The following is a 17,158-nucleotide window of genomic DNA, read 5'->3' as shown; positions in this document are numbered from 1 at the left end:
CCAGAAGTAGCCACATTGACTGACAGGTGCCTTCTTGCCAGGGAGATTATGGGATTTTTCTATTTGTTGACTCTCATCCCTGACTTTCTTGTCCTTTGTCAGTCCCTGCTGCTTCGCACCCTCATTACCATTTCCAATTATCACCATCTCCATAGTGTAACTAACATGGTGGTGGTTCTCTAACACTTTCCCCCACCTCTGTACTTTTCTCACTACTTATCTTCCGTGGTTCCGTCTGTTCTTCTTGCCCTTCATAAACTGAGGGACAGGATCTTGGCTAGTTATCACAGTCACTTTCTTCATTGTGGTGAACTGCTCCATCCAAACATTTTGGATGTCATTCTCATTAATTCAGTTCACATTAATGGTGTTCTTACTTTGCTTGCTTGCTACACGGGTTGAATGGCTGGTTAATCTTTACCTCATTCAATAAAGGATTTGATGTGGCTTCCTTAATAATGTTCATGTGTTGCAGCGTGCTAAGGAGCTTGTGATTCAATCCAAAGAGCCATGTTAGAAGCTGTTCTTTGTAGAACCAAAGTGTTCTAACATATAAGCTCAGCAAGCATTTTAACAATGATACTTGGATTTATAACCCCTTGTTCATTTTCTTATTCCCTAGCAGCATCATGATAAAGTAGCCAAGAAGAAGACCTCTGAGCTCTAATCTTCTAGTTCTGTACTCCTCAGTGACCTTAAGGAGGTACCATTTTGATGAAGTCTTTTAATCTTCACAATTAGTATTAATTGGCAAGTATTTCTGAACATATACTATATTAGGTACAGTGAAGATAATATATCAAAAATAAAACATAAGATAGAAGCATAAAACATTTACCCTTAATTGAACTTGAGGACATGAGTGTCACAGGAGACAGTAATTGAGACAAAAATCAAGGAGATGAAATAAAATTAATTGTCTGTATTTATGAGTAGACTGCCTATATTACAAAAGCTCAGGCTGAAGTGGTTACAAATGGTTTCAGAAAAGATTAAAAGACTCAACACTTTACACTGAACAGAATATTGTGGGTCATATCGGCATTGCCCTGTGTAATGTGACCCTCTGTATACAGAAATGTGTGCTACTGCCCTGTGAAACGTGACCCTCTGTGTACAGAGGTGTGATGTAAACTGGACCGCTGATGGTAGGAAGGATTTGAATTGGCAAAATAAGAGCAGAAATAAGAGTATGTCCAGGGAGGGAAATGTAAGGGGAACATCCCGGAGGCAGGCGTAAAAAGGTCAAGAAATGCTTCACGACTTGGATGGGCAGCCACGTGTAGCCCCTGTAATCTGCCTTTAACAAAAGTCTGTCTCCTAAGCCTCCCACCTACTGAGTAGGAGAGAAAAAATTAAATGTCCAATCTGTGGTTCACATTAGTGTTTTAAATTTTGTTTTGTTTTTGCTTACCACACAGACACTCAACAAGTTAATAGTGCAATCAATAAATTAAGCAATTAAGTCAGTTAAGCAATTAAGCAGTTAGGTGAATTGACAAGGAGGGAAGGCTTGTTCTGCATTTTTGTAAGGATTTGGTCAGTTAGGACAGTGTCTCCCCATGTCTTGAGCTGGTGTGTAAGGGGCTTTTGCTTCCTGATTCTTGTCCCCCAACCTCCAAAAGGGCTCAGAGTCTCAGTGGCCTGTCTACCAGTGTTCAGCACACTGCAGAAAGAGGCTGGGAGGCCGACCTCATTTGTCTTAGTTTGATACTATAAAGTAAATGTTCTTTTAAAGAAATACTCTCTCATTTGGATAAACTTGCTCAGGCTCTTGGGAACTACCCTTTTTTTTCTGCTCTTCTCTGCCACATCTAGCCCTTGCGGGAGGGGAGCTTATGTGTCTCTGGAGGGGGAAAGCGTTGGTATCCTCTAACTCTTCTGGTCTCTGGGCACTGTTCTATGTCTACTTGGGTGCTGCTTGTCAGTAGAAGTAACTGGATCTTGGCTGACTTTCTTTTGTTAGGAACCCAGATATGCTCCCTCAGGTACTTGGTTTCAGCTCAGCTTCCACTGCTACAAAGCCCAGCACCTGCGACATCCTTCTTCCAGCATACGGAACTAGCAGCCTATTCGTTGGCTTAGTGCAGGCTACTTGGCTCTCATAGCAGAGTCCATACCACAGGGGAGCTGAGGACGGCTTGAGAAAGCTCTTTGCTTTTCCCACACCATTCCATTATTTATCCATTTCTTAGGTCCTTCCTCACCTTATTGAATCCACATCTTGATTTTTATTTCCCTTCTGTTATTTATTTGTCCTCCCAAAACAGTAAGCATCACGGCTTTGCTGTCAAAAGTGAGAGAGCTATCTTGTTTGCACAATGAGAGCACTTTATGATCAGTCTCCATCAGGATGAATTACAAGAATAAAGGAATTGAGCAAATCTTTTCATTAGACAATTTCCCTTTTCTCAAATTCTGCTTGCAAAATCCCATTTTGCTTGTAAGAATCTGAACATCTCCATGATCCTTTTCTTTGTAATCCTCCCCTAAAATGTATCTTCTCAACCTCCCCTTGAACACACCTATCTGATTCTATACTGCGCCACTACCCTCCAGGCAGAGATGTCCTGAGTCAACCAGGGCAAAGAGCTTGTATTTGAAAAGATAAAAAAGAACACTTTAATATATTTTCAACAAATACCCTCAATAGTATAGGAATAGCCTTGACAGAATAGGAATAGTAGAATAATATATTTACAGGACAGTGAAGAATGAATCTGAAGAACAAGGGAAGGAAGGTTGGCTAGGCAGGGTAGGGTGGGCTATGACCAACCCTGAAAGTCATACAGAAGAGTCTCAACTGATGGAAAGAACGGTAGGGGGTTACAATTTTTTTTCGTTGTTTTAAAGGGAAGTGTGATATGGTGAAAGCAGAATTTACGAACAGCAAGATGCTGGGCATGGTTGTCATGTATAAAGAGGAGAATCAGGTACAGCCAGAGGCAATGGAAAATAAGAGTCAGACAGATTCCAGGTTGAATCCCAGTTCTTCGTTATTTTACCATTTGTGTCACCTTGGGCAATTTCATTTGAGCTCAGTTTTGTTATCTATGAAACAGAGAAAATTATACCTGCTTCATAGTATTGTTATGATAATTAAATATGATAGCGCATTGAAAACACTACATACATATGAGGTACTCAGAACAGTTTAGTTGCCTTCCCTCATGCCATCTCTACTGGGAAGCTGTTAAAACAACCCGGCTATGACTTGATAAAGATCCGGAGGCTGGTGCTGCAATGAAAATTGGAAGGAAGCATTCACTACAAGAAATATTCCAAAGCAGAAGCTTCAGAACTTTGTGACTGACATGATCAAAACAGTGAGTCATAGATGACCTTGAAATGTCTAAATCTAAATAATCAGCCTGAGATACAAATGTTAGGAATGGGAGCTGCTTTAAGGAAGAAGGTGACTTGGGACATTTTAGAGTGACCAGGGGACAGACCACAGTACATGTGGGACCTGAGGTCAGAGGATGGGACCTAGGAAGAGATTTGGAAACTCAACTAAAGATATATTATGGATATTTACTTTCTATGGGGCACTGTGTAAAACTCTGTGGATAATGATAAATAAAACATGATATTACTATATATGAATGTGTACAGTAATGGCATATATGACAGGGTATTTATTAAAACTCTGTTTGTTTTTTTAAATCAATTCAGACACTTGAGCCTGGAAGGCGGAGGTTGCAGTGAACTGAGATCCTGCCACTACACTCCAGCCTGGGTGACAGAGTAAGATTCTGTCTCAAAAAAAAAAAAAAAAAAAAAGACTCAGATAACTGGAAACAGGCTTAAAACACATGGACTATAGGGTATTTGGTTTTAAATCAATGTGAGAAATCATTTAAAAAAAGAGAAAGACTGTGCCAGAAATTTGGAATAAGATAGTAACAATAATTGAGCAGTTTTATTTCCTGGCTGTATTCCTGGATACCCTAAGAGGGGTGCAGGGAAGTGAGGGTTAGATAGTTTACATTATTAGATTAAGGGACAAAATCTCATCTGAAGAGAGAGGCTTCTTGATTTACAATTCTAGGTTGACTTTGGCACTTTAATCCTCATAAAACGTACAATGAATACTATAGTAAACAATCTCTTTTTGACTCTTTAATTGTAGTTTTTGAAAAGATACAATAACCTTTTAAAAATACAACTCCTTCATAAAGCAAGGTCTTGACATTAAATAGTCCGTGCTGAAGGCATTTCTGTAGGCTACCTACTTGCTGTGCTGTGGTTTAGGTACATGGCTTCCTAGAGATCAAATTTTAAATAGTTAATAAAGTTTAGGGAAACTAAATGAATGTGAGGCTACTTGTCTTTTAGCCTGTGCTGCTCAAACATGTTATTTCAACTTGATTTTTGGCAGGACCAGAGTGACAATTGCTTCAAGGCCTCATAGTCTGGGGTCATTGATCCAGGATGCTCCATTGTTTTTATATTGGAGGTTCTCAGGAATTGTAAAGGACTTTCATTTAAAGTGCATATTTCAGGGTCCAACCATGAGAGATTCTGATGTAGTTCATCTGGAACGGGGCCTAGAAATCTGATTTCAACAAACAGTACAAATGACCTTGAGGTGGGCGGTACTCAGGTCACACTGAGAGAAACCCCGTTAGAGGTCAGATGAGTTGATGGCAAAGTTATGAAAACTGATGAGTGTTACTTGTATTTTTGCTTCTGAATAGAGTATAGCAGAGGCTTCCCTATGGCTCCACCACAATATTTCTCAGAAGAACCTTTCATCTGCTTAAGTGTTTGGACAAATTACAGGATCCCAAAATACATTAAAAAAATATGTTTTGCTTTAAAATGTATTGTCAGTGTCTTCATTCAGGCTGCCATGACAAAATATCATAGAATGGGTGGCTTAAAAACAACAACAACAACACAGAAATGTATTTTCTTTCCGTTCTGGAGGCTGGAAGTCTGAGATCAGAGTGCCAGCATGTTCGGTTTCTGGAGAGGTACCTTAAAGGTGGCCACCTTCTCAATGTTTTTTCACATAGGACTTAGCAGGGTGAGGGAAGCAAGCCCTCTTGTCCTATAAAGGCACTAATCCCATCATCAGAGCCTCATCTTTATGATCCTATGATTTCATAATTAATCTCCCAAAGGTTCTATCTCCAAATTCTGTCACATTAAGGGTTAGGATTTCAACATATTAGTTTTGTAAGGACACAATTTGGCCCATAGCAGTTAGATATTACTAGCTCTCTGTGTTAGCCAAAAGGAGCTTAAACATGGCCCTCATAGATCTTCTGATTTGAGGTCAGTGGTGCTCCAGTGCTTTTACCAGAAAGAAGTCCCTGCAGAATGCACTCTCACAGTGTTGAATGACCCATTGGATGAATATCTAAGGGTAGGAAATTCCTGGCAAAATAATTTTAGTGTTAACATTATTAAACATTCTCTCCCATTCATCCCCATTCCTTCCTTATTTTTCATGTTAGAAGAGATACATTGTCAAAGCCAGCTGAGATTGTTTTTGCATTGTGGATGATGCGAATGTTGACTCATTCCATCAGTTCAGATTGATGAAATTTATCTTGGTACTATAAGGAAAGTTAAAAAAAAATCCTTCCATTTGTGAGTTTACTATGAGTCACATTAAGTCAGCTCTTTTATTTTTGAAATAATAGTATAATTTGTTCTAATTGAGATATCTGACTTCTCACTTAACTCAGTGTCAGAATGTTTTAAAGATAAAAATGACACATGACTTGTACTAAAATCACACATTTCAGTTCAAATATATAGTATGGAGGTATAGGTTCTGAAGGAATAAAATGTATTAAGAAAAAACTTAAAATACTCGGAAAATAAAGAAAATATTCATGAAAGAATCATGTCCTAATATTCTCAACCTGGTCTCTTTTGCAATAAATAGTAGGATTTTTATAAGTGATTTTCCTTGTAGGTAGCAATCATTAAATTAAAAGCCTTTCCGCCAAGATCTGACACTTTAATAAAAGTTTATTTTCCCAAAGATAACCCCTCTGAGTATTTAAATTCTGACATCTATACTCTGCATATATATCTTCTCATCAATGTATGATATTTTATACAACATGGAATTTCTAGCCATTTGAATAATATCAGTTCATAGACTAATAATAAAAATATTAACCCAATGAAGTCAGTACCACTAAGAGTCATAAAACATATTTATTACCATAATATTTGTAAGATTTGTTTAAAATCCTGTCATAGAGTTTGGTCTTGAAACACGGTTCTCTTCTATGTACTTCTTGTCCACCTAAAAGTTGTTATTATACCAACACACACATACACACACCCCTCACATGTCCGCCAAGTCAGACTTGCACCTCACTCGTCTCCCACACATACCACACATCATACACTTCACTCCATGCTCTCCGTTACACATCATAACCTACTCATAACAGCCAAATACAGGACATTTATTTTACTTCAGAAAGATTATAATGTCATGGTTTCCAATAAGTACTTATATTTTAACATTTTTGTCAACTAAGGGATTAAAAATAAAATTAAATAAAAATTTAAAACATTGATTTTATGTTTAATAGAGATTCAAACTGTGGTTAAAACTATTCAAAATGTGCAAGCTGGTATAATGAAAAGTGAAAGTCCCCCTTCCTCTATGACTTCTTAGTCTTAGTCCAGATAAAACTTTAAAAGCTTCATGTGTTGATTTCTAGAAATTGCTAGAAATACGTATGTGTATATAAAACAAATGTTTATTTAATTTTTAAAAGTTGATCACTTGACACTAGTTGAGCCATTAGAATTGGGTGCCAGTCACAGCACTGTGTCCTTGAATAAGCCAACAGGCCTCTGGGGACCTCTTTCGTTGCCATACCTCTATAGAGTGAGGCTTGCCTGGCCACATTTGCCTTAGTTCCTATCTGGGAGACCTTCTGCCAGTGGCTTCTGTGCTCCTCTCTCTGTTTGGGGCCCTCAGAGCTGAAAATGGAGTGGGCACTGGTAGCTGCCTCAGATTCTTCTTGCCAGGGAAGCTTCCCAATTTAATTGTCCACCTCCAGGTATCTGGGGAGACCAGTGTCCTCTCTAGTTAATTTTCAACTCCTAACTCCACGAATATAGTTTTTTTTTTCAATGGTAGGAGGTATTTCTGGAATATATATTCTAGAAATAAAGCACTTTCTTTTCTAGCCATTCACTTTTAACTTTGACTTATTTGTTTCAAAAGTCAGTAATGTGGAAGAAGCTTTATTTGGTACCTTTTGGTACAATTCATCCCATCAAAAAAATCACAGCTTTAAAAGGAAGTTATCTTGAATGTTGGAACTAGGTAATGTAAAGATATAGATTTATACAACATTTATGCAATATTTTAGTAGCCACCAAAATATTATACAGATTATTGAAAGATTATATACAGTCACAATGTTAAAAGTATTTAGCATTGTTTTTCAGAGACTGAATTTCTAAAAAAGCTTTTTATTCATGAGGAAAATCTGGAGAACTTTATAAATTTCCATTTTGTACCTGGCATAAGGATACACAAGAAAATGAAATTATTTACCTAACATCACAGAAATTAAGATGCGAACTGAAATCACTGTACACATCAATTGATACGATTTTTATAATGCCGCTAAATAAATCTCAACTAATGTGGTTGGTGTTAGGATTTCAGTGTGCATTGATCCAGATGTACAATTAGTGCCTAGTTGCTTTACTCATAAAGTAATTCTAGGCCGGGCGTGGTGGCTCAAGCCTGTAATCCCAGCACGTTGGGAGGCCGAGGCGGGTAGATCACGAGGTCAAGAGATCGAGACCATCCTGGTCAACATGGTGAAACCCCGTCTCTACTAAAAATACAAAAAATTAGCTGGGCATGGTGGTGCGTGCCTGTAATCCCAGCTACTCAGGAGGCTGAGGCAGGAGAATTGCCTGAACCCAGGAGGTGGAGGTTGCGGTGAGCCGAGATCGCGCCATTGCACTCCAGCCTGGGTAACAAGAGCGAAACTCCGTCTCAAAAAAAAAAAAAAAGTAATTCTAGTGATTTTCAAACCATAATCAAACCTTATCCTTTTCATTCCGAGAGGCAAATATATAATACTGATAATTAAATATTTCTCATTACAAAGGCACACTTGTTTTCAATAAAATAAATCTAGGTTGATGCTTAGATTTTATAACTGCTAAATCTTGTCTGCATCTGTGAAAAGATAAATCCTGTAACTGGGGATGGTGAATTCCCTTAAGAGAAAAGCATGAGGTGGAAGGTGTGGGGGCCGGTGGCATGTGCCTGTAGTTCTAGCTACTTGGGGGCCTGAGGTGGAGGATTGCTTGAGCCTAAGAATTCAGGGCTGCAGCTGTGATCTTGCCACTGCACTCCAGCTTGGGCCACAGAGACCCTGTCTCTAAAAAAATATTTAAACAAAAATTTTAAAATAAAAATAAAAGGATCATAAAAATCAGATCCTGCAAGATGATACTTGGCCTAAATCCTGCACGTTTTTAGGGGGCTGAGAGTCAATGATTTTATTTAGTTAAAAGGATGCAATGACTTGGCCTCATTCTTGAAAAAATTAGCTTCCATTAGCCTTCAAGCCTAGTGCTTTAATGTCAAATACCTGCTAGTTTCAATGTCCAGGCTTTTAAGAGCGGAAGGTACAATGAGTTCCGTTTTTGCTAGGGTCACAAGAAAGGCATGGGTATATAGAAATTTTTAAAATTATTCCATCTGAATGTCATTTTCTAGAGAACAGGAGCATTTGTTCTGAAGGGCTACCAGCCCCTCTCTGGGATCTAGCAGCCAGTGTTAGACAGAGGTGTCACTTTCAGGCAAGTAGTTGGCAACGGTATCGCTAGCAACTGAGCCGGCCCCGCGCAGCCAGAGGTTTGCAGTAGGTACTGTGTATTCCAGAAAGGGCCCTGACGTGTGAAAGGAAGGAATATGCCCTAATATTCTACAGTTGTTTTATCGTTGCTACTGATTAGGTCCATGGAGGGAAGCCCATCCTTGAGACGCATGACGGTGATGCGGGAGAAGGGCCGGCGCCAGGCTGTCAGGGGCCCGGCCTTCATGTTCAACGACCGGGGTACCAGCCTCACTGCGGAGGAGGAGCGCTTCCTCGATGCCGCGGAGTACGGCAACATCCCAGTGGTGCGCAAGATGCTGGAGGAGTCCAAGACGCTGAACGTCAACTGCGTGGACTACATGGGCCAGAACGCGCTGCAGCTGGCCGTGGGCAACGAGCACCTGGAGGTGACCGAGCTGCTGCTCAAGAAGGAGAACCTGGCGCGCATCGGCGACGCCCTGCTGCTTGCCATCAGCAAAGGCTACGTGCGCATTGTAGAGGCCATCCTCAACCACCCTGGTTTTGCAGCCAGCAAGCGCCTCACCCTGAGCCCCTGCGAGCAGGAGCTGCAGGATGACGACTTCTACGCTTACGACGAGGACGGCACGCGCTTCTCGCCAGACATCACCCCCATCATCCTGGCGGCGCACTGCCAGAAGTACGAAGTGGTGCACATGCTGCTGATGAAGGGCGCCAGGATCGAGCGGCCGCACGACTATTTCTGCAAGTGCGGGGACTGTACGGAGAAGCAGAGGCATGACTCCTTCAGCCACTCGCGCTCGAGGATCAACGCCTACAAGGGGCTGGCCAGCCCGGCATACCTCTCCTTGTCCAGCGAGGACCCGGTGCTCACGGCCCTAGAGCTCAGCAACGAGCTGGCAAAGTTGGCCAACATAGAGAAGGAGTTCAAGGTAAGCTTTGCGCTCTACCCCGGCTGCTCTGCAGTCTCACCCGCTTCCCGGTGGCTGCCTGGCCCGCTCCGCCACCCTTCGCTCCACATTCGGTTTTGCCTAGTGAATGTGAAATCACGAGGGACTGAGAGCCTCATTCAGACTTCAGCTGATGTTTTCTTTCTCCCTCTCAATGATGGTGCTGTGACAAATTCGCTTTGGGAATCCAGTATTCTGGATCAGAGAGCTATAATTATGTTGCCGCTCTGTGTTCTGAGTAAGCATTAAATAATACTCAAAACTTCTCCCTTTTTTGCTCAAAGGAGGGTTTTGGTGTAATTTTTTGTCTTCCAAATACTTCCTCCTGTTTTGTAGTTAGTTGTCTCGTGGCAGCCAACACATAAGTAATATTAGTTTGTTTTATTCCCCCTGAGGGAGCGTACCGTTTCTGGAGGTCCTGCAATACCAGGTCTGTGGTGGACCAGACTGAGCAAGCTCCCATTTCATCTCCGCGATAGTGTTAGTTTTGAATGCGCTGTTCATTGGCCCAAGCATCTGTATACCCCTTTAGAATCAAAAGTCAAAAGCACAGTAAAAAATACTATTAAAGTCATTTCGCTGATATGACAAAGTGCCTCTCCCTGAATTCCACGAATGTACATTCAAAGTGGTGAGCCGTGAATATCAGTTCAATCTAGAAATACGAGGACAGCAAAGTGATTTGCTTTAATGGATTTTTTTCTTTTTAACGAGTGAATTTTTTTTTTCAGGACATTATCTTCAATCAAGCAGTATTATTTATTTTTATAAAAATTATATATTAATGACGGATCATTTTTATTTTTTGGTCAGTTGCTACATCCTCCTAGGCGTTTTGATTGGTTCTAACTACTAAATCTGGGTATTTTTTAGTTCTGATCAAAATCATTTAGACTATTTTTGGCAGGTTCTTATCTCCCATTTCCCATCTAAGAAGGTGATTGTAGACATCAATTCCTTGAATTATTCTCTACATGCTAAGTTAATCTTTTTAGTTTAGTTGTGTTGTCAGATCACAGAAGAAGTAATTATACTTTCACAGCTGAATATGGTTTTTATAGTTAGTGAGATTTACACAAATGCAACTAGTAATATAATTCAGGTTACAGGAAATATACTTTGCCCTGGTGTTGCAAGAAAATGGTGGGAAAGTTGTCCCATCCCTTTTTAATACACAAAAATTTCTCTGGATATTCATCAACCCTCGTTTTGTCCCAGTAGAGGTCTGCATCTACTATAATTTTGTTAAACCATTAAAAATATTTTCTGATGTAAAAGCCACATACATTTATTGTAAAAATTTTCCAAAAAAGAGAAAATAAAAAGAAGAAAATATCTTATGTCTAATCCCTTTTAAGAGATTCATTATGTGGTATTTGAAAAGATTTGTTTACTTGAACCCAAAATGAATTTTTTTTGCCACTATTTCAAATGGCACGCAAACCTGGTTTATACACATTTTTCTTTATATATACTGAAAGTCTGCAAGAGATTCTATAAAAGGGAATATTTTCTAAGATCATGCTTTAATAATTTACTAAAGATAGTGATGTTTGCAATTCTACCCAGAGACGTCATCTCAGTGCAGCCATGGTAAGAGAATTTATTATGCATAGTTTTACCCTGAAGCTGTCTAAATCCATATTGGTAATGCTTACAATCTCTTTTATTTTGACTTACAGAGTCACCTCTGATAACCTTTCAAGGGTGAGGAAATATCATAAATAAAGAGGCAAAAAGGGGAGAAAACATAATTGGGTTCCGGAGGACATCTGTAAAGCTGCCAAATATCTATAAGGATATGCAAAAATCATCTAACTATCCCAGTTCTTTTTTTCTAGATTATATGGAAAGCACTATGTAGCAAGACAACCCTCTCTGAGTCAAAATGAGGACAATTCTTTAGAAGTTACAGTCTCCAAGGATTTTGTGCCTCTCTCCCCTAACTGAATATGCCTTTTCTTTCTCATTCTTACCTGTCCTTGTTATTTTTTCTTATCTGCTTTTCTTTCACCTTTTTCCTCTGTTATCCCATGTTCATGTCCATCTGTCAGGGCTTTAGACAGACAGAGAAAATACTGCTTTCATAGCACTGACCCAGAGTCTCTGAGCTCTGAAAGGGCAGTGAAAGTGAAGCTCATTTCTGAGGCAAGCCGGTAACCTAATTTGCCCTATTCCATGGTGTTCGCTATATTCTTCCCATGAGGACTTTGAGCTCAAAGCACTAGCCTTGAAATAAAAAAATAGATAATGTGTTTCCCTAGTGAAAAAGAGGTGATTTTTTTTCCTTTTAAGATACCTATATTTTATCTTATCAATGGTCTGTAATATCTAGTATCTTACCCCTGAAATTGCCATCATTTAGATGCTTCAGAGAAGATTCTTAGCTACTCTGCAGTTTTCACATTTCTTTGAGGAATACAGTAGGCATGGTGCTGAAAACATATAAAGGTCAATACCCTAAGAGGTCAAACATTCTAGGATACAGATTTAGATAAATTAATGTAGGATAGCTTGGTGACAGGTTATTTAAAAAATATTTTGGGTGTGCAAATGCTGTTTGAGGCTATTCTGAGAAACAGAATATTGGACAGGATAGACTCTAGGTCTAATCCTCCAAAATGTCAGCAGCAAGGAAGCCAGTCATTTATTAAGCTGTGAGAACGCAAATTGAAATTTTCTAGTTCTGACTGAGTCAGTGACGCACCTTTTTTGTAAAAATAAAGAAGTGGGGAGAGGCGTTTGCTTCCCTGTGCCTCAGTTTTTCCTCTCCTTAAAGTAAAAAAGCAATTTCACTTAGTATCAGCTGTAAGGAAGAAAAGAAATGAAATAATCCAAACACAAGATAACATTTTATAGCAGGAAAATAAGAATCATCTTTCATTTTGTAAAAGATAAAGGCTATAGGCAACATTTTATATGTTAAGCCTAGATTTGAGTGTCTTGAGTCCCAGTCCTAGGTATTATATCTAATATAATATACCTAGTAATACTGAAGCACTTCTTAGCACCTAATTTGTACCAAACACATTCTAAGCATTTAATCCTCATAGTACCAATATTGGGTGGGATTATTCATATCACAAAGGTAAAGTGAATTCCACTTTAGCTGGTAGGTGGTAAGGCAGTATTTGAGCCCAGGAAGTCTGGCCTCAGAATCTATGCTTTTAATTACTATGAAAAGGCCTGACAGAACCAAGCCTGTTAAGAGTTGAATTTCAGCTTTCCTTTTCAGGACAAAAAGGGATTTGAATGATAAGTAAACCATATATATTAAAGGAGTGTGCAGAAGCCTGTAGATAGATTGTGATGAAGACTGAACTTCATTGTTTTTCCTCTGGCTTGAGCAGATCCTTAGGGTTTTGAGTTCTGCTCTATAGGGTATGCAGTAGGTCCACCTGCTTAACTGTGGAGGGCTGTGGTAATGGATGAGTGGTACATTAAAGACCATTAAGCAAAACTAACTTAAGAGAAAATTATTAGAAAATATAGACCAGACAAATGGTCTGATCTGTGAAGTAACATGAGGCAGAGCCTCATGGTGGAACTAACAGTCAATGCAGACTATACATAGATGGCTGCTTTTGCAGCTGAAGAGAGGCTGTTCTTAGTTGGAGTTCTCTGTCTTTCCCCGGGAGCTCTGAATATGCTTAAAAAATGGTATCCAATGACTATAACAAAAGAAATCACCATTGTCTCCAGCTCTGATTATTTTCTGCACTCTGGCAACAGACTTCTTCAAGTGGGAAATGTTTACATTGTTATAAAAATAAAAAGTGCCATCCTTGCAACATGTTTGATTACCATTTTTTTTTTGTTTCTTTACTGATCTTTCAGTAGATGTGCAAAAAAGCTTTCCTTAAAATTTAACAGTTTTTAGACTATAATTTTATAGGTAATGAATCATTATTTAGGTATTACTGCAGATGTGGGTACTAAGTTTTCTTCAAAGCACGGAAAGTGGCCTCTTTTTATTTCTGATCAATGGAGAAATGACCACCCTATGTTGTACCAAATCTTACAGAACAGTCTGAACTGAAGAATAACATAAGGAAATTTCATCTAAAAAAAAACGGTATTAAAAGGGAAGCTTTATATGGAAACGGGCATGGATTTAATACTTCTTTTGGATGCTGTAATAAAATATTTCATTAGTCTTTCAGGAATGGAAAGCAGATGGATATTTAACTGACACTCTGCACAGAAACCAGAGACTGAACATTTTATTAATTTTATCAGTTGCATGGTACCAACTTGAATGGAAACCAAAGATTGAAGTTTTATTCATTTTATCTGTTCCCTTATGAGGGGAAAAGGATTAACTGTAACTGTTCTTTATCTGAATTTCTGATATCTGAAATGGAAACTATTCTAATCTGTGTAGCCTTTAAACAGTCTCTCTTCTTCTTGTTTATTTTAGCTGATGACGTGGTTTTGACCATCAAATCAAATTAATTATTTAAAGGAAAAAAATTGGAATTCTTCACATCTTTTTTTTTTAAGTATGATTTTTTTTGAAAGCCCAGTAATTGTGCTTTGCTAAGTATTACTTGGTTATATAGACACACACAGTATCTCAGGACATGTTGCAAGGGGGAATTCTGTTTTTCTCAAGTGTTCCACATTAGATTATTATCTGGTTAACTTTCCTAGTAGGCTAGAGTTTTAGTGAAAGTCATAAAAGTAGAACTGAGGTTTCCAAAAATGAGGCACTTTCCCAGGAGATGGTCGTTGACACCTTCATTAGAACCAATGGATTGGAAGTAAAGATCCATTCAGAAAGTAACAAAGAATGCTACCAACTGACTTCCTTATAGCAGTCCATGGTAGTATGTAAATATGCAAATGAAATTAAAGATTCACAGATTATTTTTAGCAAGTTGTTAGTTCCAGTGGCCTGGAAATTTTTCTTTCAGGGACTGAATTCTGTAACCCTTGAGAATTCAACTACATGCAATGATATACTTTTCTTCTAGTTCTGCAGGGCGCAGTAATATGCCCTTCAGACAAACAAACAAACAAAAAACCTTCTGTATGCAGTTGGGTATTCATCTACCTCTCTACATTCGCTATAAACCAGTTATCCTCAAACATAAGATGTGTCAGAATCCTGTGGAGGGTGTGTTAAAACACAGGTTGCTGGGCCCTTCCTCAGTTTCTAAATCAGGACATGTGGGCTGGGGTCTGAGAATCTGCGTTTCTAACACATGCCCAGGTGCTTCTGTTGCTGCTGGTCTGAGGACTGAATATTGAGAAGCAATGTCTCCAGTAAGGCAATGGTAATGAACTGGACTAGTTATTTTTCACTGTCAACCTAAATAACCAAGAGAGAAGTTATCTAAAAGAAAATGAGGCCGGGTGTGGTGACTCATGCCTGTAATCCCAACACTTTGGGAGGCCGACGTGGGAGGATCATTTGAGGTCAGAAGTTCAAGACCAGCCTGGCCAAAATGGTGAAACCCTATCTCTACTGAAAATAGAAGAAATAGCTGGGTGTGGTGGCACATGCCTGTAATCCCAGCTATTTGGGAGGATGAGGCAGGAGAATTGCTTAAACCCAGGAGGCGGAGGTTGCAGTGAGCCGAGATCCTGCCACTGCACTCCAGCCTGAGTGACAGAGCAAGATTCTGTCTCCAAAAAAAAAAAAAAAAAAAATTAAAGAAATAGAAAATGATATTTATTTGGGAATATAACATTACAGTGGGAATACAAGAGACATGGTAAACTATGTGTGTATTCAGGGAGGTAAAGAAAGTCAAAGTTTTTAAAGGAAAGTGAGGAGAGCTACACTCAAGGAACAATAACAAAGGTGGAACCAGTACAAAATCGTACCGGCAGTTGCTGGGCGGATGTCCTCACAGAGTTATTTTTTTGTGAAAGGTTGCGATGGCCTTTATGCAAGATTATGGTTTTTGCAGCCTTTTGTGATAGTTTTTGTGAGAACCCTCCCTTCATGGCCTTCTCTGACTCTATCAGTCAAGATCTTTTTGTTTTGTGTTGTTTTTAACACAGTGGACTTAGTTTTGATTCTGACAATTTTCATATCACATATAGTTGATCTTCTACATCAAATTGCTGTTTTAGAAAAATTGTCATAGAAAAATTTCCGTTGTAGAAATGTTCTTGTTTTGGCTTTAAAAGAATTATTGTTTGTACAAAAGAGAGAAAACTCTTTGATCCTTTGGTCTGTGGGCATACAATTTTTTTTAGTAAATATTTTTTTAAAATTTTAATTGACAATTATTGTATATATCTACGGGGTACCATGGGATGTTTTGATATATGTATACAATGTGAAATGATTAAATCAAGATATTAATATATCCATCACCTCACATTACTTTTTGTGGTAATGAGTCATTTGAAATTTACTCATCAATTTTGAAGCATATAATACAGTATTAAAGCTTTAGTCACTGTGCTATGCAAACAGATCTCAAAAACTTATTTCTCCTGTCTAATTGAAACTTTGTTCACTTTGACCAATATCTCCTCATTCCATCTCCACTTCACCCTACCTCCTACCCCTGCCCCCTGCCTATGGTAGCCACTGTTCTATTCTGAGTTTGACTTTTTTAGCTTCCACATATAAGTGAGATTATGTACGTGCCATTTTCAGAGCTATCTCATAAGGTTGGGCTGGTTGCAGCAGAAGGAAACCTGGCTAAAGGGTTGGGTGGGTGCAAATCCAGCCTGTATTCAGCTCAACAGGCCTTGTATCCAGGTAGGACTGCAGCTTTCTACCCCCAAAAGAAGGGATAACTTTTTCTAATTCACACAAGTCCTAAACACTTTCCATTAAACGAGAGCAAATTCTTTGTGTTAAAACATTAAACCTCTTGTTCTTAGAATGACTATCGGAAGCTCTCCATGCAATGCAAAGACTTTGTAGTGGGTGTGCTGGATCTCTGCCGAGACTCAGAAGAGGTAGAAGCCATTCTGAATGGAGATCTGGAATCAGCAGAGCCTATGGAGGTGCACAGGCACAAAGCTTCATTAAGTCGTGTCAAACTTGCCATTAAGTATGAAGTCAAAAAGGTGAGTGGGCCTATTACTTTCATCTAGTGCCATATTAGAATAAACATGTAATACAAAGTATGCCATAATCCTAGGAAATTTATAAAAATAAGAAGAATATATGCTAGCAGTCTGGGCAACATAGTGAGACTGTGTCTCTACAAAAAATATACAGAATTAGCTGGGCATGATGGCATGTGCCTGTAATCCCAGCACTTTGGGAGGCTGAAGCAGGAGGATCACTGGAGGCCAGGAGTTTAAGACCAGCCAGTGCAACATAGCAAGATCCCATCTCTACAAAAAATTAGCTGAGCATGGTGACACACACCTGTAGTCCCAGCTACTCGTGAGGCTGAGGTGGGAGGATTGCCTAAGCCCCCG

The 17,158-nt window shown here is 39.1% G+C and overlaps 1 protein-coding gene across 7 annotated transcripts in view; it reads left to right on the top strand.

Moving 5' to 3' along the window:
- Positions 1-17,158, top strand: part of TRPC3 (transient receptor potential cation channel subfamily C member 3) — a 69,677-nt gene that overhangs the window by 10,399 nt on the left and 42,120 nt on the right. For all 7 annotated transcript variants that reach the window (XM_017497593.2, XM_017497592.2, XM_037727510.1 and 4 more), the window contains exons 2-3: positions 8,971-9,742; positions 16,610-16,798. In XM_017497593.2, the coding sequence (XP_017353082.1) occupies positions 8,971-9,742; positions 16,610-16,798 (961 nt within the window). The remainder of the gene's footprint in view (positions 1-8,970; positions 9,743-16,609; positions 16,799-17,158) is intronic.

This window comes from Cebus imitator, unplaced genomic scaffold (assembly GCF_001604975.1).
Source record: "Cebus imitator isolate Cc_AM_T3 unplaced genomic scaffold, Cebus_imitator-1.0 Scaffold233, whole genome shotgun sequence".
Lineage (NCBI taxonomy): Eukaryota > Metazoa > Chordata > Mammalia > Primates > Cebidae > Cebus > Cebus imitator.
Note: the sequence above shows the minus strand (reverse complement) of the source record. Positions and strands in the feature narration are given on the sequence as shown.